General features: G+C 41.5%; 1 protein-coding gene across 2 annotated transcripts; it reads right to left on the bottom strand.

Annotated features, from left to right (window-relative positions):
• Nucleotides 1-10114: 10114 nt before the first annotated feature.
• On the bottom strand, nt 10115-20327 carry cdk1 (cyclin-dependent kinase 1). 2 transcript variants are annotated; one of them, XM_042064837.1, is made up of 8 exons: nt 20171-20327; nt 19312-19360; nt 18599-18755; nt 17173-17296; nt 16620-16790; nt 15627-15790; nt 13371-13512; nt 10115-10488 (listed from the first exon to the last, which is right to left on the bottom strand). In XM_042064837.1, exons 2-8 carry the CDS (start codon nt 19346-19348, stop codon nt 10375-10377), a joined length of 909 nt encoding a protein of 302 aa, XP_041920771.1. In that variant the 5' UTR covers nt 19349-19360; nt 20171-20327; the 3' UTR covers nt 10115-10374. The 2 variants fall into 2 exon arrangements, with proteins under 2 accessions (XP_041920771.1, XP_041920772.1); XM_042064838.1 differs by having other exon boundaries at nt 19312-19376; nt 20171-20306.
• Between the last annotated feature and the right edge of the window lie 5367 nt (nt 20328-25694).

Genomic DNA, 25694 nt, shown 5'->3' with positions numbered 1-25694 from the left:
TAAATTCCAGTAGATTAATTTTACATTTCAATGGATAGTTGTTAAACTGGCACATGTTACATTAGCACACAAACCAGGGGCCTCATTTACTGTATAAAGCATACTGTGTAGAAACCATCCTTCATTTGATCTTAGATAATTTCTAAAGTGGTCATGTGTGTAATTCAGAGAAAAACATACGCATAAAATAAAACCTGCGTACGCTTTTCAGATGTGCTAAGTGATCGTGAACATGACTGAAGTTTCAGGCGTAAAACAATGTATTGTTAACAGAATAAAAAAAAACAAGTCACATAGCCTACATGACATTAAATGCACAAGAATGTTGACAGTAAGTGACAGTAAAAGCGTACAGACTTGATCTATAATATAATACATCTGAGCAGTAATTTGACAGCCAGCCAAGAAAGTAGACTTCAAACAAATGTGCCAGGACAAGTAGGTACATACAGATTTAACTGAATAAATTCACTTTCACAAATGTGCACTATAGGTTAGTTCATGTTAAGACCAGCTAATATATGGATTTTAAGGGAGGAAATAGGGTAAGAACAAGTATTTCTTATATAAGTAAGAAAGTATAAGTAAGAACAAGTATTTCTTATATAAGTATTTCTTCTTAATTACTCAATTACCAATGACATCATATATGGTTAATATTTGCTATTTACCCTGGTGAGATCACATGAATGTTTTTTGTTTGTTGTGAGAGTAAAAGAGGAAATTAAAATATAAACAAGGTACAAAAAATAGAAACAAGATTTTTGATCATTATTGCTGCTTATTTCAGAACACGGCACATGCTAAAAATGTAACAATTGTGTAACTTTGTGTTTGAATAGCAGTTGCAGAAAGACAACTATGCTCGATGTTTTTTTATGCCCCCAACGTTGTCTTCCAGGCAGCGATGCCACCGCTGATTTAAAGGCACCTAATCCTATACCTAACCCCAACCCTAATCCTAACCTTAACCTTAACCCATCCCTAACCCTAAAGGCTTCTACATACCTGACGCACCCGACCGGTAGCGCGACAATGTGACGTCAAAATGACGTAGATCTCTCTGGCGCGCCAGGGTTTTGGCCGTGTAGCGCGAGGTAGCGCACCACTCATTTTTTTTCAGACGAGCGCGACAAGGCGGAAACAGGAAGATGGACTAGTTCGAGGGCAAGCGAGTTGCAGTGTTTTGTTACAGTCGTGAATTTTTAATAGTTTGCTGGATAAGTTAACAAAGTTACCAGTGAGAGTTTCAACACATGGAATTAAGAGGAAAGAATAGAAACGATTTATTTTCAAACAAAGGATATCTATTAAGGCCTGAACAAAATCTCTTTCCACTTCAGGAAATTACACAAACTCAGCCAGCTGCTAGCTAGCTAGCTAGCTAACTAAACTGTTTAAATTATTAAAATTTCCCTCGGGATGACTAAAGTACCTATCTATATATCCATCTATCTATCTATCTATCTATCTATCTACCTGTGCACACACCTTGGAAACTACATGATAATGATGATGGTAGTTGTGAATAGTAGCAACCAAAGTCTGAAGTACCATCACAGAGGCTAGCTACTGGTGTTTCTTACTGCAGCTTCTTCTGCTGTGTAAGTAGTTAATGTTAGTCTTTTCACAACAGCGACACCTCTGTTCAGGAGAATATTGCAACTAGTGTTGCGACCACCACGCGCGAGTATAAATGGTTACGGCGCTTCTGTGACGTCACATTGTCGCGCTACTGGTCGGGTGCGTCGAGTATGTGGGACGTTTAATGGCTCCTGCACACAGTTGCGTTCCGTCAACGCATGCCAGTGGGTGTTCCCGACGGTAGCTATGCAAATGACTTAAGTATAACCGTAATTTGATTGGCCGGTGCCGTCCGTCGGTGCAGCAACAGCTAAACACTCAACTGAAGCTCAACGCAAGTGACGGGAGCAAGGCGACACAACGGACCCACAATTCAGTCCGGCAACGGATGACGTAAGCCCATGTAAAGTGCGTCTCCAGCACTGCAACGCACGCGACTGTGTGCGGGAGCCGTAATGCCTTCCAGGCAGCAACATTGAGGGCATAAAACACCAAGAAACGACACCTACACTCAGACACGCACACATACATGCAGGCAATACTACAATGAAAGGTAGTATTGCTGTGGCAATACTGGTGATGGCGGTCAGATGATCTGATATTCTATGTTTATGCGCCGTCAGTTCACTGTTAAAAAAAAAACTGCCTTGTAAAATTACAGTACGGTACGTAGCACCAGAACTTTACTGTATTCTTCGCATACACCACAGTACTGTAATATAGTGTAGTTTACTGTAATTTATTACTGTAATTTATGTATTACTGTAACTATACATTATTATAGTTTACTGTAATTTATGTATTATTGTAACCAAAGATCCTTCCCAACTATCTCTGCTGTAACTACAGATTACTGCCGTTTACTGTAATTTATGTATTACTAGATTAGGCTATGTAGCTTACTTCAATTATTATTATTTAATAATCAATACTTCTTATTACAACATTTATTCTTTATATTTTATTACTAAATCTATTTACTAACAATCAACACCTATTATAATGGATAACAATATTGATAAATAATTAAACAAGTGAAAAAGGGAAATCAAAATGAACAGATCTGATAAGTTTTAATAAAAATGCATTTATTGAGCAACTCAACAGCAAAATTCAAAAAGACAAACATGCTCAATTAAAACAAGAGGTAATTTTAGGCAGATACCAATAGATGTAGGGGAGCATTCAGTTAGTCTTCCATTCAAAATCTAGTAGGAGGCGGATGAAATGATTCACATGGGGGTTTATTGGGGGCGCCTTCTTCCGCACAACCCTCCCGGTCTTCTTGACACCCTGTTGGGCTGTACATTTCCCATCCGGGAAATCTGTAATTGAAGAATAACGTTTAGTTTCCGTTCAAACTTTTAAAATGGATTAAAATACTGAATATAGATAGATAGATAGATAGATAGATAGATAGATAGATCCCCAATGGGAAATTCAAGGTCTCTAGCATACAGACATCACACACAACATGCACTTACAGCAAAAAGAGTAAATATAACTATATACATATAACAAAACTCCAATGTACAATAGAGACAGGAGAAGATAAGAAAACTAAAAAACTAAATACAATACACTATATAAATTAAATTTAAAAAATCCACAGTGTGCTTAAGGATGATCAAGCATGAGGCGCTTGCAGTGACAGGGCCGGGGCTGGGCCTGTAAATCTGTGTGCATGGTAAGGTGCTCTAAGAGAATGAGTGTCATGGTGAAGGTGCAAAAAGTAGTCCAACAGTGCAACAGTGCAAGAATAAGGTCTAGAGACCAGCATAAATAAATATGGACAAATAAGAGAGTCATGTAGACAAGGTAATATAAAAACTATATCAGTGCAAGAATAGGTTGAGGTAATAGGGTTACAGCCATTCAGTATTGTAGCAGAAGCCACTGGTCATGTGTGCTAAATAGCATGAAAACAGTGTAGTAGTAAAACATTAGGCTGTGTACAGTAGGAAAACAGTAGTAAAACATAAGGCTGTGGACAGCATGGAAAACAGTAGTAAAACATTAGGCTGTGGACAGTATGGAAAACAGTAGTAAAACATTAGGCTGTGTACAGTAGGAAAACAGTAGTAAAACATAAGGCTGTGGACAGTAGTAAAACAGTAGTAAAACAGTAGTGGACAGTCAGTACGCAAACATGGAGAGGGTGGAGAGGCAGACAGACTATGCAGAGAAGTCCATCTCTCCTCTTCCCTTTATATTAGTATATTAGTGAAGCATTGAACAGCTGAGTGGCCCTGGGGACAAATGACTTCCTCAGCCTGTCAGTTGTGCATGGCAGTGAGCGAAGTCTCCAGCTGATCAAGCTATTTTGCTTTATAATACAATAATATGCTTTACAATATAATAGTGCTGTGGAGTGGATGACAGTCAAGATGTTGATCTGTTTGCTCAGGGTCCTTTTATCTGATATTGAAATGATGCACTCCAGTTCGGCTCCCACGACAGAGCCAGCTTTCCTTACTAGCCTGTCTAGTCGCCCAGCATCCTTCTTCTTTGTGCTTCCTCCCCAGCATACCACAGCATAGAGGAGGACACTGGCAACAACAGACTGGTAAAAATCCTGAGGAGCTTACTGCAGACATTGAAGGACCGCAGCCTCCTCAGGAAGTACAGCCTGCTCTGCCCTTTCTTGTAGAGTGCTTCAGTATTTGCTGACCAGTCCAGTTTATTGTCCAGTTGTAAGCCCAGATACTTGTAGGTATTTACCACCTCCACATTGACCCCATCAATGGAAACTGGTAACAGAGCGGGCTTAGACCTGCGGAAATCCACCACTATCTCCTTGGTCTTCGAAGTGTTGAGTTGGAGGTGGTTGAGTTTGCACCACTGCACAACGTTCTCCACCAGGCTTCTGTATTCATCTTCCTGCCCATCCCTAACACACCCCACAATTGCAGTATCATCCGAAAACGTCTGCATGTGGCATGACTCAGCATTGTAGCAGAAGTCAGATGTGTACAAGGTGAACAGGACTGGAGAGAGCACAGTGCCCTGTGGAGCTCCGGTGCTGCTGATCACAGTGTCTGAGAGACAGTTCTTCAGTCTGACAAACTGTGGCCGCTCGGTCAGGTAATCTGTAATCCAGGATACCAGGTGAGCGTCCACACCATCTGCAAGAGCTTGTCTCCCAGCCTGAGGGGTTGGATGGTGTTAAGAGCACTTGAGAAATCAAAGAACATGATTCTTACAGCACTTTTCCGCTTGTCTAGGTGAGAATGTGTCCTGTGTAGGAGATAAGTGATGGCATCAACGCCCACTTTCTCATGGTATTCAAACTGTAGCAGGTCGAGTGCATGGCATAATTGGGGTCTGAGTATGCATAAGACCAGTCGCTCCATTATCTTCATCACGTGTGATGTTAGAGCGACAGGCTTGTAGTCATTAAGCTCACTTGGGTGTGGCTTCTTAGGGACGGGGCACAGGGGTAAGACATGATGTCTTCCACAGCGTTGGGACTCGTCCGAGTCGGAGACTCACGTTGAAGATGTGCTTCAGTGGCTCCCCCAGTTCAGCAGCAGCAAATAACTTGCCTCTGGACTACTTCTGGGGTGCGTGCAGCATCTTCCTGGTACTCGATGTAGTACACTGCAAAAAGGGCTGTGAAGACAGCGATAAAGCCACTATCATTGTTGATGCCACATCATGTTGATGGCAACTTGTCATCATCCATCATCATCATCCATCTCCTTGACGCCATCAGTGAGTGTCCTGGAAAAGACAAGACAAGTCATATACAGTCCTTTATTTTTATTTATCTTAATTTTGACCAGGTGATGCTCCAGGGCTATTTTACTTCCTCTGGCACTCTTTGTCAGTAAAATGTGTTGGAGAAGATTGATTTATTAAAATATTTACAAAACCGAGGAGAAAACATGCCCTAGAAATACATTGATCTGTAATGTTAGTCAACTGGAGCCTATTGTCCTTTATAAATTAACTGATATTTGTCAGGAAAGCGACCTGAGCTGACATACCCACAACATTAGGACTACTGTATGCATAGTATTATAATACTGAGAAGTGTGTTTTTATCAGTATAAAAGACACTGGTTGTGAAGGGGTGCCCATACTTTTGACCATGCAGCAATAATTTCCCACAGTATTTTTGTGGTATTTTGTGTTGAATTTAAGGAAACCAATGGTATATATATATATATGTCCTTATATGCTGGTCTCTAGACTTTATTCTTGCACTGTTGGACTTACTTATTTGCACCATCACCATGACACTCACTCTCATAGAGCACCTTACCATGCATACAGAATCACAGGCTCAGTCCCTGCCCTGTCACTGTAAAAAAAATCCTCAAGCTTATTCACCCTCAAGTACATTATGTTGATATTTGATTTAGTATATTTAGTATTTTTTTTTATTATTCTACTGTCTTTATTGTTTATTGTTCAGTGTTGTTTTATATTTCTATATTTATATTACTTTTTCTGCTTTATGTGCATGTTGTGTGTGATGTCTGTATGCTACTGACCTTGAATTTCCCCTTGGGGATCAATAAAATATCTATCTATCTGTCTATCTGTCTGTCTATCTATCAACAATGTCTGCCGTGGTTGCAGAGACCTGTATCAAGAAACAAAAATAAGATGCAACGAATTAGCAGAGATAGAGCCAGACATCTTAGAAAATAAACAATAAGCACAGTTCATTTACAAAATATTGAGGGCATGGAGAACTAGCAGGACATGAAGAGACATTAGCTGTTGAATGTTTTGTATTGCATGTATCACATTAAACTTTTAAGAGCACCTATCAGAAATACAAATAATTAACATTTGCAATGTAACTCAACCTTTGAAATCAACAGCTTGTGGCATCTCCTTGAGCAGCAATTATTTCAATTAGACGAGAGGAGGATTGGTGGCCACATATGTTTACTGAAAGTTAAGTTAAATCCAATTAACTGCAGCTAAAGAGGGCACCACATCAAAGGTATGTGATGTCACAGTGGCTTGCCACATGGCAGTTACTCCTACTGAGCGGCAAAGAGGAAATGTTTTTGCCAAGTGAAGAGCCCCCATAAAGTTTGAAAACCCCTGCTCTAGCTAGTGTATTTTAATATTAGATGTGTTTGTGATGGAACAATACATGAAATGAAAAGGGATTCTGTTGGAAGAAGGCCATCAACAGTAGGCTTGCTTTAGTCGCCATCAGGTTGGTGTCCTCTAGTGTGCTGGGGTCATTCTCCATCTCTGTTAACAGGGGTTGGATACTCCCTTTCCATTTCAACCTCTGTTGCAGAAAGAAGATGATGACTCACCTGCCCTTACTCAGGAAGGCCTCTGTCAATCTTGAGAGAACGTCAATCCCAGTGAGATTTTTCAAAATGGGAACACAGCCCATGTGTTCTTGAACAGAAAGGGCCATTCTTCTCCTATGGTCGACACTTGAGGAGGGGGACTGGAGTTTATTAGTTCACGTTGCTTCCAGTATGTAACTTTCATGAGCTCATCAATTCTGCTCATGTCCACATAGGGTTGCCACCTGTGTCTGACAAAAATCCTGGACATTTTGACCATCCAATCGACCTTTTTGTTTGTAAGCAACGGCGCCTTTCGCACATCTAACCCAAGATAAAAACCGTCATTCTAAGTGACAATTGTATAGCTAAAATTAGTAAGAAGGACAATTTCTAGTTATTTGTTTAGTTAATTGCTTTATTTAATAGCAGACCTTTATTATTTTGTTATATTTTCAACACCTGGGGGCAGTATTGAGAAAAAAGGGGGAATACATAATTAGGTTCTGCTTTTTTGCTTATGTGGAATAAACTTTCCTTTCTCTGTCTCTCCTTGTCCCACACACTCTCCGTCTCCACCTTACCATTTCTAATGAACCTCCACGGTGCGTGCCCCCACCACCACCACCTATGTTATGCTACGTCATTTTTGTAGAGCCAATAAGGCTGTGCATACTTTTATGGACGTAGGCACGCTTCAATTAAACTGAAATACACATTTTGCGCATCATGTACAAAAATCCGGGACGTTCAGTGTCCAGGATTTTTATTTTTATTTTCCTGGACAGACCATGAAAATCCTGGACAATCAGGAAAATCCTGGACAGGTGGCAACCCTATGTCCACCCATCTAGGACCTTCATTTGTGTACAGAGTAATCAGCATTTGCTGTTTCAGTTCAAGAGAATCCGGTGTTTCTTCTTCTGGCAAGACTTGAGGCTGCCAATGTACACACCCATAACTGTCCAGCTGATTAAAGGTGTTCCTCTGGGGGGTGCTGTCAGAGTTTGGTCTCTTGGATTTGCGGATCCTAGAAAAAGCAGTGTTCCGGTTGACATACTCAACTCTGGTTTCATACTCAACACAAACATTTCACTGGCACTACTCCACCTAGGGATTTGAAGCACAATTCTCAGTGCATCATTATAAGCCACTTGAAGTTTTTTCATTTTCGACTCACTAAAATTACACCACAGGTGGGCAGTATACAGTGGAGTGCAATAGGTTTTGAAGAGTGAGATTTTAACATCAGGAGTGCACATGTGGAATTTGCGTGCCAGCATTTTTGCCTACCCATACAGTTTTCCACACTGACGCTGCTGATCCACACTGACACTGACGCTGCTGATCATCATCATCACAGAGGTCATCTCTTATCACATGTCCCAGATATTTAACTTTCTTTACAACCTCTAGTGGTTCACCTGCCAACGAGAAAGAAGGATAGACACACTTCATATCCTCCTTGGTTCTGGCGATCAGTATCACACTCTTCATTGAATTAAATTTTATATCAAACATTACTCCATATTGAGAGCATATTCTAAGAAGTTGCTGCAGGCCAGCACTGGAAGGAGACAGTAGGCCTACCACCAAATCATCAGCACAGAGCATATGATTAATGAGACTATCCCCCACCAAGCAGCCAGTTCTACATCCCTTCAGTTCTGTAGATAAATTATCCATGTATAGATTGAATAGCAGTGGAGACAGAATTCCACCCTGCCACACTCCATTGGAGACATGGAAGGGTGTTGACAAACTCCTCCCCCACCTGACTTGCATAGTTTGGTGAGAGTACCAGAACTGCAGTATCCTGATTAGGTAAGATAATGTTAGTCCGTTGACTATAGATTTTCCATCTCTAAATTGCAAAACACTTTCCCTGTAATTTTCCACCGCCCTTTTGAGGCCTACCTTTTCAGGTTGCTTCTGAAATGCTTCCGTCTATTGAAAAGTAACGACAATAGTTCTTAAAGTTCTTAATAGTGCTAAAATTCAGATTGCTGCCAACTTCTGTTTTAAAGCCAAATTCCTCAATGTCCTTCAAATCAGATACAAGCGGGTTGAAAATTGTGTCTTGTCCAAAGAAACGGAAGTCCTCCTCCCAGCAGAGTAACACCAACTGCATGGGACCAACACTTGACCGGTTGTGGGGCAATATATTACGAAGTGTCAAGTGTTTTGCTTCTTTTTACCAGATCCAAGAAAGTTGACCACCTCAAATGAATCCTGGTATAGCACTATAGACTGGGATGAGGGGGCTTCTTTCAATAAAACATCATCTTTAATGGATTTTCCATCTATCACGTGTCAGAACATCACTCTGAGATTTCATCTTGGCCTGCTTGTACTGATCTTTCACTGCTGCCTGACTGCGATGACAAGACTTCAGGGTCTCCTTGATTGGTATGTACTAAAAGTGTTCAATGCCAGCTGCATCTGCACCTAAATAGATCTGAGTGGGTTTAAACATCATTGGATGTTTTCTTGAAAAACGTTTTTTTGGGTGTGGTCAGATTTCAAGGGCCCTACATGGCACTGTTTAAAGAGATCCCCCTTTGGACAAATCAAGAATCTGACTTATTTCAGTGTCAGGCATGCAGGTTAAACATGGTCAATTTTTCACAAAGCTTTGATATTATATACTTCAAGGTGCCATTGCAATCCTCCTGATATTCCTCCACAATAGCTTTGATAGTGGTGGCTGGCATAAGCAGCTTATACCAAACAACTTTGACAAGATCTGGGAAAGATTGGAGTCTTTTGAGTAAAGCTTGAATGGGGGCCATTAGTTAAAAGAATACAATCTTTCAAGAATCTTTCCCAAATTTTGTCAAAGTTGTTTGGTGTAAGGTGGCCATTATCTTGCATTTTCAAATAGAAAAGAGCAAAGTTTTCCATGAACTGTGCTTTGTCAGGCACCGCATCTAGTGCATCTACACAAACCTCGTTGACCACTTCGTCAGACAATATGCAGAACTCCTCTTGTTGGCTAGCAGGTGTACTGTGACTTCCTGTTCCACAGTCAATTCATGGTACCTACTCAAATAAGAGGAAAAACTTTACCTAATTCTGAAGTATTTGGTAAAACCTATGTAGGGACAATTCACCGTTCTACCATCCGCAATATGCCATCAAGTGTGCACACTTGAAAAACTGCATGGGCACTGAAGTAGGCCTACACCACATGCATACCAGCAATTAGCCACATCCGTGTGACTTTGCAAAAGCAACAAAAAAATCCATCAAAAGGACAAATGTTTGATGTGAAAAAGTGCACTTTACTGGAAAACATATACAAACGGACATTTTTCTCCAAAAAAAGCGCAAGAATGTATGTACACAAATGCCTTCCATTACACAACTGAAGGCATACGAACATTTAAAGAGGACAAACACAACATACAAAGTACAACATACAAAGTATTAACATATACGTCAACAAATAAATTCTGAGGTGATTGCTCCATAATTGCATGGGTTGTCACAGGGTCCATTTCTGTGACGACATGTTGCAAAGTTAGATTCTCATGTTGCTGGCAGGAAGAGTGCTCTTGTTGAGGTCATCAAAGTAAGGATGGTTCATGGCCTGACGGGCAGAGATGCGCCTCGGAGGGTCATAGATCAGCATTTTCTGCAAAACAAAAACACCCAGAAATAAAAACACACACAGACACACACACACACACACACACGAGTTTACATTCAAGTTACCACAAGTCTTAAAGCAACACAAAAGCACTGTCGCACGCATGCTATTTGTTTATCCAGCACCGGCTTTGCCATTAATGATGTTCACAAACATCGGGTAGAGTATGGTAGAGGTAGAGTATGTTGCATGATTTTATGAAAGTATGATGTATTGCAACATCAGAAGCAAGTCAAATTTGTAGTTTCTTATGTCTCATTCCATTGAACTACAGATCCACTACCCAATCTGGCAAACTTACATAGTTCGGTTATAGCCAATAAAGGGTCGTGAAGCGAATGCAGAAGTGCCGTTCACCCTGTTACGAGTTGATGAACCACTGAAACAATTTTGGAAACATTATTTTAAGGTACAAAAAGACCTTAGACTTTAGACCTTTTCTGTGCCTATAATTTAAGTACAACACTACCACTTTGTTTGCGCATTCACGTGTAGGGGTAGGGTGTCCCAATTCTATTAGACCGAAAAGGAAGTGCTGTTCAACTCTTCAAATGGAGTGTGATCAGACTATCGCTGAAGCGAAAGATTTTGAAGAAAGATGGCTGCCAGTGCGAGAAATAAGTTTTACAAATCTTCGCAAATAAATATATATATTAAAAAAAATTGTACAACACATCGGGATATCTTGTTGATCATGCAAAGGAGTTCCTTACAGTTTAGTTAGAACATGATTGTCAGAAAAATTGCTATTTCAGCATGTAAATACATCTGTCTGCCTTTGAGAGTAGTTCAGTAACATTGGGCTATCAAATGCTGTCGTGTGGGTAATAATTAGTGTCTGTTAAAGTCCATAATTAAGTTCAAATTCGGCAAACAGTGTTGAATGTTTGTGGTGAACATGTTTTCTCTGAACAGTTAAATTCAAACGATTGGTGTAAACATTACATGTTTGCAAACATTTGTAAATTTTCTTCTGCATTGGTTTGTCAAACGGAGAAGGATTTTAACAGCTAACAAGAGCTAGAGTCAGCATTTTTCTGAATGGAAAACTACTAGGCCCACCACCCCCGTCGATGTGGCGACATAGGTGAACTCGCTGGCTACTAATGACTCAAGTGGTTTCCCATAGACCTCTGAAGTTCGCCTACAAAACAGAAACAAAAACGGCCATCTTTGCTCATATAAGGAGAACCGGTTGTTAATTAAAGCTAACTACCTCTGGGGTAGCAAAAATCTAAGTGTGCCGCTTTCACATACCGGAGATCACAGTATCCCCTCGAAGGCAGAGGACAAAAGTGTGTTCAGGGAAACATCTGCATTTCAGACTTTTTCATCCCCGCGAGAATTTAACAGATGCGATAATTCAAAATCGGCATGTTATTTTCCCATAGGAGAAAAAAAAAAAAAAAAAAAAAAAACTAAATCGCCAGATACCGGATGTCAAAGATGACAGCTTTTTTGTAGGCGAACTTCAGAGGTCTATTTCGTAGGTAAAGATTTCAACACCCCCTAACACTTCTGACTCCGTTGTGAAGGGGCACTTCAATGAAGTGGTAGGGTGAAGGGAAGAGTAGTGGTAGCAGAGGAGGGAGGACAGGAATGGAGAGATCGAGGAGGGGATAGCATGGCAAGTGTGCATCAGGTGTGTGGGGTTATCAGAATCGTCGAGATATTCTTGGAAAAGTGGTCGCTTCAAGAGTTTTTCTGAAGACAGAGCGGGACGCCCCTGCTCTGCTGGGACTTGGCAGATCATTCCACCATCAGGGGACCGCAGATGAAAATGGCCTGGATTGCTGTGGTTGTGGGGGTGTCAGTGCCTTGGTGGAGCGCAGCAGGCAAGGGGTAGCATAAGTCTTTATGAGAGCACTTAAGTGGGTGCAGACCCAGCAATCACTTTGTACGCAAGCTTTAGTAGTTTGAATTTGATGCGGGCGGCTTAGGGTAGCCAGTGGAGCTCAATGAACAGTCGCCAAAGGCATGGTCTTTGGTCTAATGTTTAAGTAGCTTAACAGTGAACTAACTTACGACAGGTTCAGTATTTAATAAAAAAAAATAAAAAATAACGTTCTAGTCCAAAACTAGGGAACCAACAACCTGAGAGATGTGCTAAAACTTTCCACGACAGCCCAGCTGGTGGTGACTACTTTCTGTAGTTTTGTATGAAAAGTATGCATTTGAGTTTGGAATTTGACCAGTGATTTTTTTTTTTTTATGCATCTCAACTATTGTTATGCATGTACCTACCATTAACATGAATTTCAAGATAATGCCAAACTAGTTGCCCATACTTGCTAATGCTCCTTATTACTAATGCCTTACTGATCCAACAGTTGCTTTGAATGTAGCATTTCAAAGGGAATGACTGAGTACACACTTCACCAAGCATCAGTGCAGACCTCACCAAAGGGAATTAGCCACAGTTCAAAGCATTGTGATGTTTACCACAGAGACCATAGGAAATCCGGAAATTACAAAAGTAAACAACAGCAGGACACATGTCCACAGAAGGGAACATCAACATCTTTGTTATTAAACGTCGCCAAGGTAACATGTGATCTCGTGAAGTGTAGTCTCAATTCCATTTATACCTATCTGAGCCCATGTGGCCCAAAACACCCACTTACTTAGCACCTGAGATCAATTAAGTCTGAGTCTAGTCCTCACTTAGTCACTTGCCAACACCAACATTTTTAACAAGCATGCGATGAACTATATAATAATCTTGATCTACACTGCAGCGTGCTAAACAGCTCAGCGGTGGTGTATGGTACCAAAAACAATGGAATTTAATGTAACCAAATATTGGAAACAGAGTGCACCGCCCTCATGTCGGTGCCTATGCGCGGTGCCTTTAGTCTGTGGCTCACCCCAAGCAGATCAATGCCACTCTTGTTGAGGTTCTTCACTGTGGTGGACAGGTTTCCTCCCTTCCACTTGGGAAAAGTGTTCTTGTAGTCAGGAAGGGACTCCACATCGGGCCAAACATCATTATTTGGTGTTCCCAGGGTTCTAAAGAACGTCAAAATAGTACACGTGTTAAGTTGAATTAAACACATACTTTTTAATGTTTAATTCGCCTTATTCACCAGGAAAAAGAAGGGTTCACTGGCCTGTTCTTCTTCAGTGAGTTTTTTTTTAGCAGTTTGCAAACGGAGTGCATTACCACCACCATCTGCTGGACTGAGGTGTAATGGCAAGTGTTACCTCTCAGCCTCATAATGGCCGCCGGGTGAATAAGGCGAATTGCAGATGTTTCATCCAAAGCAAATCACAAAATAGAACACCAATAAATGTTATATTAGCATTACAAGTAACAGTTCAAATTAGAAAAATCTAATTGAAAATCACAATACACTAGTGCTTACACTTAAATGAAAGATAATGAATACAGAGGTATTATTCCTTTTGCCCCATTTGAACATCACCCTTTTTGTGGGAGTCTGAAGCAGAAAGCCTGGCTTAACTGACAAAACTGAACCACAATAGACCATGTGCACGAAAAGTCCGATTCGTTCATTTGATATTCACTTGAGAAACCAAAATGAAAAAATGACTTTTCATTATTTGTTTATGAATGTGATACAAACAAACAAATAACGCTTTGTTTTTCAGACTTTTGATTTCATGGTCAGATTTAAAATAAATAAATAAATAAATAAAAAAAAAAACCCGACCTGACCCGGGCCAAAACTGATTTTGATATTTATTTTTTCCAATTGCTGTGATCCGGAAATTATTTATTGACTTCCATTGCCAGCTGCTGCTTCTGTTTTGTAGTGTTAAATCAGACTATCAGTCCGATTACAACTTAACCATACACGCAATTTAACCCAAAGACAATGGCTATATTTAAATGTCCACTCGGACAGAATGACATAATCTCTTTTTTTCCCTTTGTATAAAACAAATAGAATTCTCTAACTTGTATGCTCGATTTTAATTATTTGCTCTGCTTGTGAATGAAGTTGTAGCCCACTTTCCTTTAATCAATGTGCTTGTTGAACGATGCTGGCAACCGTGTCCCTAGTTTCCCAGTCATGCCATCTTTTCTCTGGTGTAATCTCACCAGAAGTTAGGCTACTGCAGCTGGCTGCCTTCCAATGATGTTGTCAACAACAGATATGAGCTGATAGATCTATAAAACATCTACTTCCGTGCAATAACATGGGCCGATACTACATAGGCCAGTCATTACTTCTATAATCATGGGGCAACGCTTTGGGCGAACGCGATGTTCATAAACGAAACAGGCATGAGAAGGGAGATGATTTTCTGACGATTCAACAACAAAGCCGAGTTTGCCATCGTTGCCTAACTTCTCGTTAGTTGTTAGGGATGGCCAAAAGTCGCTAAATCTTGCAACAAAGCCACTAAATTGGCAACACTGAGTAGTGACAGGCCTAAAAGACCAAGAAAGTGACTTCGGATCGACTTCCAGGTCACAGAAATCTGAAAAATTAAAATATCAAAATAGGAGGCCGTGAGGCCGTTTTTTAAACATTCTACTTTTGATCTGACCATAATCAAAAGTCTGACAAACAAAGCGTTATTTGTTTGTTTGCATCACATTCATAAACAAATAATGAAATAACCAGTCATTTTTTCATTTTGGATTCTCAATTGAATATCAAATGAACGAATCATACATGGACCACGAAAGGCTCTTCCTGTACGTTCATATATATTTCCGGTGGAGCGTTAACTGTGTTGTAACGGCATCTTCTGTTATATTCTGCTCCTTACATCTTCACTCCGACTCTGAATATCGTGTTTGCCCAATACTAACAATTTTAACACATGCATAAATCCTTCTTTATCGTAACATGCGGTTTCCATAATACAACACCCCACCGGGTCTGTTTAGACACGAATTACATTAACAATAGCGTCAGGTTCGAACACACCTGGCTCCACCGGAAACAAACGAGCGTACAGAGAGCCTTTCGTGCATGTGACCTTTTGTAGTACCAATGACCTCTGATTCGGAGTACTTCATTCACGCCAGAGATCCGGCACGGTGAACTATGCTACAATGCAGAGGGTCTCCCAGAGTTTCCCTTTAAGATAACGAGATGGACGATGGACGCCAAGGAGTTGGGAGTGAGACAACTGTGCAGTACTACCTGAAGATCCTGAAAAGTTGGTCAATCTCAGAGTCGCCATGGAAGAGGGGCTTCTTGGTGGCGAGCTCAGCAAAAATGGTCCCTATACTCCAGATGTCTACGGGTGTGGAGTACCGAGATGCTCCCAGGAGGACCTCTGGGGCTCTGTACCACAGAGTCACCACCTACACACATACACAAACTTCAGTGCTATTGTAAACTCAGGACATAATTAAAGGCTTACTGAATGGAATGTCATAAGAGATGTTTAGCTCGTAAACACCAGAGGTGCGCTCAAATTCACAAACATAAGCAAACGAACACTTTTCTGTTTCTGTTCCGTTTGCAAACACTTTGAAGAGGTAGTTCTCCGTGATCATGTTGGGAGTTGGACGGAGTTACCGTTGAGATGTTTACACAAAATCGTTCAAATGTATCTGTTTAGACAAACATGTTTGCCACAAACATTTGCCTGTTTAAGGAATTTGAATGCCCATCTGTACTCTATAACTACACCCTCAACAAACGTGAATTCCTTGTCTACATACAAAATCCAAACAGGTTACGTTTTGTTATTCTACGGCTTGATTCAGTTTCCCATTGTGAGGGTCTTTAGAACGTACAATTAACCAGCACTCTTTGCGCGCTACCGCCGTGGAGAGCCGGCAGATCAAACTTCACCATCAATGGGAACGTGTAGTTCAATTTACAAAAAAATTGCCTTATTTTGATTTTATCAATGTTTTGACTGTTTTATATGTAGCCTAGGTGGTAGACCCGCTGGTTAGTGTTCCAGCGTTGCAACCATTCATGCGGGACTATAGTAACAGTTTGAAATAAATACTTATTTAACAGCTGTAACTATCCAAATGAGATAACAAAAAAAATGTAAAATTAACTTAATATTTAACAAGTTATTAACAGTAGAATAAAACGGGATAATGGACTTCACTCCATTATCCCTTACATCACTAATCACACAGACACACACAAGTTGGTGTTCTTGTGGTGTACCTCGTGTGTGTAGACCCTCACTGGCACGCCGAAAGCCCGAGCCAGCCCAAAGTCAGCCAGCTTGATGACGCCTTTGTTATCGATGAGCAGGTTCTGGGGCTTCAGGTCTCTGTGCAGAACCCGCCGGCTGTGACAGAACAGGATGCCCTCCAGGATCTGGTACAGGTAGCTCTGAAAAAGAATGAGTTTTTTATTTTATTTATTATTATTCTTGAAAAATGTGTGACGTATCCAAATCATATGCATGGATTTTTTTATAAGGCTCAGCCTTCTGAAACACCTCTCCAATGGATCGATCCCAGATGGATGAGTGGAGCTAGGTGGAACGAAATTCATCTGGCGAGAGTCAAGTTACCTGAACAGTGCCTGAACACCTAAAGCCCTGATATCTTAAATATTGCTGCAAATTCAGGTCCCTGGCAATTCACATCCCATCCTGAACAAAACACATACTACACAGGCTTGCACTAGATGGACTAGACCAGAGACCTCCTTGTCAGACTTTATTGTGATAAATATTACCTGTAGCAAATATATACTTGAAACCACTTACTTTTACTAGAGTTGCATCCATGAACTGGCCTGAGGGTATTGAGTCGAGGTACTTCTTTAGGTCCATGGAAAGGAACTCAAACACCAGGTAGAGTTTAGACTCCTGCATTAGCACGTCAAGAAGCCTGTGGACCGTGTGAGTGAGACAGAAAATTTAGTAATTTTGCTGTTAAGTGTTTGCCATATCCATATCATAGATTAAGAGTGTGTTGTATAATATGGTGTCATATAATGGTCATGTGCACCGACTGGTCAAAAAGCACTAATCTTTACACATATGATATGATTGGCACTTTGTAGGGTCAGTTATCACTTGAGTCCCATTGGCGAGTCATATTAGATAAACACATATATTATCTATCTATCTAAAATAAAGTATTCCTGGGCAAACTGCGAGTTCTGCATGCATCTTGTCCCTTACATCAATGAGCCACCAAGGTTTTTGTGTATTTGTCTTATGTACTCTCAGAGTACAAGCATTAAGGATTTTTTTTGTGTGCATACGTTTTCAAGCTTGAGAAAGTGGCACTCCGAGGTTTTGCTGGTTTGTGTAAATTTGCAAAATCTGCAACTCTCGCTGAAGGCCTCGACACACCTTGATCTCAATCCAACCAGTTGTAATCAGGCAGCCCACCACATAACAGCAAAATCTCTGCCACTTTAACTGGCAAAAGCGCCAGTGCTCAAAGCACCATGACTAAGCGGTTAGAAAGGGGCTACGCAACATGAGTAACACACTCCACCAGCCCCTCTCAGAACCCTGTGGTGTTTTTTCCCCTTTGGATTATGCAAATAGAGATTAGAACTGTCAACTGGTGACGAATCAAGCTGTCAAACGTTATTTTTACGGCTGCTATTGCTCTCAATAATGTACAGTCTGGGCTTTGTTTAATCTTAAATTGGGGGCTCTGCAGTTCTGAAAACGCCATTCTCTCGTTATGCAGTGTCAGAAGTGGAGGCAGTGGCAGTGTAGCCTGAAAATGTGTCAGTTAATTGATATCTGTAAGTCGCTTTTTATAAAAGTGCCGACAAATAAGTAAAGATAGAAGTGGTCTAGTTTATCAGAATAGATGCATACATGATGAGAGCTATGGGGGATAATTTGCAAATGGAGAACTATCAACTGGTGCCAAATCAAGCAGTCACGCAGTTTTATTAGTTAATGCTCCTTCAATAACGTACGGTTGGGATGTTTCATCTAAACATTTTGTGTCATTGTGGTTCTAAGAATGCCACTCTTGTAATACATTACTAGAAGTGATCTACTTCATCATCGCTTCTAACATACGATGAGAAAACAAATGATATGGAGAATTTTTGTTGATTCCTGCGATCGTCGTGCAATTCAAAACTGCTGAGCTAACTGCATACATTTGTTGGTCATGCCCAAGCTCTGTTGGGCAAAGTGATCTCTTATGATCTCTTACCGTACAACATTAGGGTGCTGCAGCTCTTTAAGCAGAGATATTTCTCTGACAGCAGTGCTGGGTACACCTTCCTCTTCGCTTTCCAGACGGATCTTCTTCATAGCAACCACCTGACCTGTAGCCTTATGCCTGCCTTTGTATACCACTCCATAGGTACCTGGGGTTGCAGGAGGTGACACAGCAGTGAGGGAGAGCAATAAAGGAGAGATCTATGCACATATTTATCCAAACTCCCATGTACAGATATTCATTCATAATAACCACAGAATACTGCAGCTTACAGAGTACAACAAAGGAATTTTCATCTTAAGATAGCCTAACTGGTGCCGTGGGGCAGCCAGATGTGCAGTCAAGTACAACATTAGTGGTAAATTCTTTACATTTGAATTGTAGTGAGGTCTATATTTTGCAGAGTTTAATCTGAAAAGTACCAGAAGGCAAAAGCTGTACCATGTTTCTAATTAGATCTGGAACGATTCGCTTATACATTGAAGTAAATCTAAGCAATATATTTGAAAAACTCCTCGCCAAGTTGTTCTCAACAGAGTATGCCTCAAAGGCACTGCAAAACAATGTCGTGCAACAGATGAACGTTTTTGGCTCACGTACAAGGTCATGTACCAAACAAGCAGTTGTTCAACAGTTGGCTATTGCTTGCTGTGTGAACACATTAGAATACTGGATGACTAACAATAACTGAAACTTTAACTTACCTTCACCGATTTTCTCAATCTTCAAGTAGTCCTCCATTCTGACCGGTTCCTGAGAACAGCGATAACTGTTAGGTAACTTAACGTTAGGTTAGAAGCTACATTGTGGAGCTTTTCAGCTAATTAGCACAACGTTTCAACCTTGTTAAACATGTTTGAGGTATTATCTGACATTTGTGCATTGTTTCAGTTGGCTTTAAAAATTACCGTAAGCACCCTAATAAGTAGGTTTAAGCCTTGATTAATGTCGATACCTAGTTAAGTTAATTTAACTGTCCGAGGAGGGGGAAAACATTTTTCTGGGACAACGTTATCATAACGTTAGGCTAACTGTTACGACGACAAAAGTTTAACATAACTTCTCAGTCTGTTGACTTATAAATATCCCAGTTTCCGTGGGGTAGTCACGATCACGATTAAAAGTTAGATACGTGATTACCAATTAAATTATCTAACAGTGGCTACATAGCCAAGTTACCCTGAACTCGATGCATTTCTCAAAATGTAAGTTAACGTTAACCTCAACATAATCGTTAACGGTAGCGTTTCTGACTGTTCATGTCTTAAAAAGAAACATGATGTCAGGTAAAGTTATAGGGAAATAATAAGTCAAGGCACCAATAGCTATGACTGTTTTCATTATATAAAAAGGAATGCAATGAGATAACTTAGCCAAAGGTTAGCAACGTGACAGACTATACATGCTAACTTAGCTGGCACTAGCATCAGCTAATCAGTTATTTTATATCAAAACATCTGTTTTTTTTAGGTTAGCTAACATCGGACATTTCTTTCATACACAAAATACTGGCTAAACAAATGTAGAACTAAACTCATATTAGCATGTGAAAGACATGCTTACCGCTTCTCAAAACTGTTTGTCTTCGGGGATGAGATGGTTGACGAAAACCTACCCCGTTTCAGCTTGCAACTAGTAGTGCTGAATGGTTTTCTGCTAAGCTGTTTCCTTCAAACTAACCGCGCCCGACGTGTTTGAAAATGGACCAATTGCGTGAGCCAGCTGTTTTTCAAAATGGCCAATGACGCAGGGGGCGATGGAGGGCGGGAGATGGGTTTAAAACGCGGTGGTGCCTGTCGGGAATGTTTTAACAGTCCAAGTTTTAAACGCGAAAGGAGGATGTGTGAGGAATATTATGGATATGTGTGTTCTGTTTGAGGCATTTAAGTATTGTGACTATTATTCCTGACCCCGTCTATTGCTATTGGCAAGGCTACTGTCTGTCAGACTGGAATGAAGACGTGAAATATGGGCTAAATTAATACAAGACGGCTCTTTGCAAAATTCACAACTAGGCTACATCCTACTTTTTGAAGACCATTGTACAGTGTAATACACAATAGCCTGGCCCTAGCCTGGGCCTACTGTTATTACGCAGAGGAATTAGGCCTATGCTAAGCTGCAGGTGACTTGTAGCCTAGGCCCAAGGCTACAGTATTGATCTTCCTATTTGTTTTGTTTTATTGTTTCCATTTGGATGGCTTCTCGAACTAGAGTGGCATCTTATTTCAACACCAGACAGCAGAACATGCCTCCTCGGTTTTACCTCACGGGGCCAGGAGATGGCAGTGTTGGACTTCTTGTATTTCTGTTCCTTTATGTGCGCGTCGGTGTGTAGGTGTGTCTCATCTCGTGCACGAGTCCAATGGTAGGGCAGAGAGACAGGTGGAGAATAAATAAATGAGTAGGCTATAGCTGGAGAGTGAAAGAGAAATGTAGAGAGCAGAGCACCAGGATTACATCACTGTTCATAGAGGAGGAGCAGTTAATTACACACACACACACACACACACACACACGTGTTTGTGTCTATCTAGATCACATCCTCTCCTAAAATCTATTTGGTTCTTTTTTATCTTCATACTCATACATACACACACACATATACATTTAGACCTGCAAACAATATCTTCTCTCAGTCCCCTCGGGGGGTCCTCTCTGTGTGTGTAAGTGTGTGTCGTAAGCAGTGTGTGATGAAGCAGTGTCTGTCGCCACCAGCCTGTCTTAGATTGTTGAAGGAATATACCGTAGCTGTAATAAGCCCCTTTCTGTCTGGAGTGGCGGTGGCATCGACTCAGCCCTCGACTGGGTGGGTATGTGGATAAATCTGTGCCACTCTGCTGAGCCTTGAGTCTGTCTCTGGCTAATCCCGCCGGGGAGGCGAGGACAGGGGAGGTGCGTCGATGCTCAGGGCTTTTAGACACATAAATATGAACCTGGCAGGTGAAAGGGTGCTAAAGCCCTGGCACTGGAAAACACACTGTGGATAATTCTCCCTCAGGAGGGGAGTCCTCTGCAACAGTGCTACACACACACACACACAGACACACACACTGATGCACACTCAAATGGATTACTGACACAGTGATTGCTGTCTGGAATGGGTTGCACCTTGCCTTGTCTCAGCTGGTTTCCATGTGTTGTTTTTCTTTATTGATTATTCCTCTCTGTGTGACACTGTTTTTTCCTCTGAATCTGACAGTCTCTCTCATTTCAGTTTTTGTCTTTTTTCATGTTCTGTGTGATCCATTCCTTTTCCCCATGTGCAAGTGGGAGTGGGGTATGTCGGCAAGAGAGGGCGTGGTCCTCCTCTTTCTTTCGCTCCTTCTCTCTCTGCCCCTCTCTTTCACTCACACATGCCCACTCTCTCCCTCTCTTTGCTTCCCCCACTCTCCCCTCTTCTCCCTCTCTCCATCTCTTACACACTCTTCCCTTTTTCTCTCTCTCTCTTGCTAATTTCTCACACACTCCCTCTGTTTCTCTCTCTCACTCTAACTCTTTCTCTCTTGCTCTCTCTCTCTCCCTCTCTCTCTCTTTCTGTCCATCAGTAAGCTGATCTGTTGACAGAGTGCCCGGGGAGAATTCCTTTTCTGGTAGGATCCGAGCTACCCTGGACCCTGCTCTTGTCCCCCCAGAGCGTCTGAAGCACCGGGTGTCACATTTAATATAACGCCACGCGCAAACTAGCCTGCACAACCCGCACACGCGCGCAAATGTGTTCCATGCGCGCTCGCATTATGAAGACTGACTGGCAGTGAGCTGTCACTCATTTTCACTTCCACACGCTCACTCTCGCTCTCTAAAAGCATTTTCTCTGTCTTTGTATGTTTTTTTGTCTTTCTTTGAGCTTCTCTTTCTCCTTCTCTCCATTCTTTCAGTGGGATTCCGCCACCCTTTTTTAAATAAAGGTATAGCAGGTAGGAAGATAAACACCATTTATGAAGGAATCACTCTATCTTTCTTTCTTTTTGTCTTTTTCTTACAGACTTGATATTATACTTATCTCTGTTTATTTTATTCCATCACCATTTCATCATTCCCATTCTCAGTTTTTTCCTCTCCTTTCTTCTCTCTCTCTCTCTCTCTCTCTCTCTCTATGTGTGTCTCTCTCCTCTCTCCCTCTCTCTCTTTCTCTCTCTCCACGCCCCGTGTTTTGAGTGAGATGGTGAGTCTCTCAGAGCTCGGCAGAAGGAGTGTGTGTGAGTGAGACTGAGTGCGCGCTCAGAAGCATCAGTCAGTTTCTCTTTCTCTTTCTCTCTCTCTCTTTCTCACACACATAAACACACACACTCTCCAAGCAGACAATCTGTGTTTTTCTCTAATCAGGAATATTCTGGATATTCTTTATTTTTATTTGAATTTACTCAATTTTTCTTGTCGAATCCTGAGGAGCTCTCCATGGTGGACTTTCATGTTGGAATGACTGGAACGCTGAAGACCACAGCACGGAACAACCTGGACTTCCAAGATGAGTGAAGAGGTGAAGGAGAAAAGCACTGGGAAAACCACACACAAAAAGAAGAAAGGAAAGAAGGTAAGGAAAAGCAAGAATACTCCTCCTTCTGACTGATCTCTTTCTCTCTTCCCTGGCTTGTTCACTGGGTTCCATTTCCAGATGGTTTGGAGCGGTAGTGGGCTTTGGCTGATGGAAGACATGATTAAGTACTGTTGTGTTACCACAATATATTATTAAGCTTATGCTGTCCATAAATGGATGTTTGACTTTGCTGCCATTTCTTAGTTGTGGTTTTAGTGTTGGTAAAAAGGAGCAGTGTTGTGTTAGAGTTTAAGAGGTTACTTCATGTTGGATTGAGGGGCATTCTAGATTTTTATTTTATTTTATTGACAATATAATTAAGTTCAGCATACATTTATATATAACAATTGTGCATACCATTTCTTAAAAGTCAGGAACTATTCTATTAAAGAAAAAGTTCTATTGGTGAACAGGATGATTATAACCTTACAATGGTGGATTTTGATTTGCTATTGTGTGCTTTAATTTCTTTATTGTTTGAATTCAACTGTCATCATTGTGGTCTCCATTTGCACATTACTTTTGTACTATATTCTTGTGAGCGTGTGAGTGTCAATTTGTGTGAGGTTACATAAGTCTAGAGTGTCTTGGATTGAGGTGCATGTAATTTTCTGCACACAACTGGCTAAATGCCAAAATGCCTTTGTGTGTGTGTGTGTGTGCGTGTTTCTGAGTGGTGTATTGGTCTGACAGAAGCTGTCTAGGCGGTTCTTCTTAGACTTCTTAGACAGATCTTATCCTAATTGCTGTCCTGTGGGGTAAGAGCTTTCCCCTCCTAATGAAAGGTTTTTCAAAACTACTGGGACTGACTCATCAAAGGTGTGTGTGTGTGTTTGTGTGTGTGTGTGTGTGTGTGTGTGTGTATGCGTGTGTGTGCGTGTGTGCGTGCACGAGCACAGATTTATGTACACAGGTGTGTAATTCTGGTTAGACGGGGGTGTATGTGTGTGTGTGTGTGTGTGTGTGTGTGTGTGTGTGTGTGTGCACGCGCACGCATTCATGTTCATGCAAATAGAAGGGTGAGAGGGGTAGATATGTGTGCGACTGTGGCGTTTTTAGTCTTGTCTTCCTTCTAAAAGGGTAACAGCACTCAGCCTGGAATCGCACACTCCTGAGTACATTCAGACAAGCTGACACAGTAGGCCAGTGGGACAAGGCCAGGTGGAATCCAAACAACGCAGGTGAACAGGATACAGGGCACAGTGCTAGGAATTGTGGGAAGGGGACACAGAATGTTGCTTTGAAGTTCAGGGGTGAGAGGTTAGCTATGGAGACCACACCCCTCTCCCCCCCCCCTTCTGCATCTCCATTTCCATGGCAACTGGTTTTTCATTGTGGAGGCGTTTCTATTGGTTAACAATTCACATCTGTAAATGTCAGACACCTTAGCTTTTCCTTGTAATGCCTCTGGACATTTCGGAATTTCTGATGAAGATTGATCACACAATCACACACATACAGATGTGCGCATGGGTGCACGCACGCACGCGCGCGCGTGCACACACACACACACACACACACACACACACACACACACACACACACACACACACACACAATAAAAGCTGTAACTACTGCAATTCCTGTCAAGATCCTGTCAACAGAATGTTTCAAAATTAATAGTCCGTTAAATTTGGCAAGCTCATTGTTTGAACTCCCGAGAAGCAGTTTCTGAAGGAACAGCCTAAAGGCTGTTGGCTACATGCGCGGTGGGAGCATTGCATCCATGGTGATATGATCGTGTTGTCATGGAAATCTGAGGGGGCAGACTGATTGGGCAGAGGCATGTCGTACACTCTGAATTGTGATTGTGTGCGTTATGTTGATGTGTTGGACACAGTAACTGTAAGTGTATTTAAAAATGCAATCTGAGAGAATTAGCAGAGAACAGTGAGAGTATGACTAGTGATCGGTCAAATGACTTCACAGAAGTAGAGAGATCAGACAGGACTCATGCAAGGTCTTAGTCAGATGTCCAGGTGTACTGTGTTACTTTACCAGTGCTTTACCATAAGACTGAATTCACATGGACATTATATCAGCAAAACCAGCGACTGTGTTACCTCAAAAGTACATAATAACTGGAATCATCCAGACTCAAACATGTGTTATGATAAGGACATGGTGTGATTGCAGGCGTCCACCTGTGGTCAAGATGACCCGAAGCTTACAGGTGTGTGTGCGTGTGCGTGTGTGTGTGCGTGTGTGTTTGTGTGCGTGTATGTGTGTATGCATGTGTGCATGTGTGTTTGTGTGCGTGTGTGTGTATGCGTGTGTGTGTGTATGCGTGTGTGCGTGTGTGTGTGCGTGTGTGTGCGTGCGTACGTCACTGCTGGTGGTCGGGTGGCTCCCTGATGCTGGAGGTATATCATCCTGATGGGATGGGAGCTCCTGCATCCGCTCAGACGACAAGGTCAATGTTAGTCATCCCATCATGTCAGGCAGCGAGCAGATTTTCTTCCCTTGTGACGAAAAGGTGTGTGTGTGTGTGTGTGTGTGTGTGTGTGTGTGTGTGTGTGTGTGTGTGTTCATTTGGGTCTCTTAATCTCC

Source organism: Alosa sapidissima, chromosome 16 (genome assembly GCF_018492685.1).
Source record: "Alosa sapidissima isolate fAloSap1 chromosome 16, fAloSap1.pri, whole genome shotgun sequence".
In the NCBI taxonomy this organism is placed as follows: domain Eukaryota; kingdom Metazoa; phylum Chordata; class Actinopteri; order Clupeiformes; family Clupeidae; genus Alosa; species Alosa sapidissima.
Note: the sequence above shows the minus strand (reverse complement) of the source record. Positions and strands in the feature narration are given on the sequence as shown.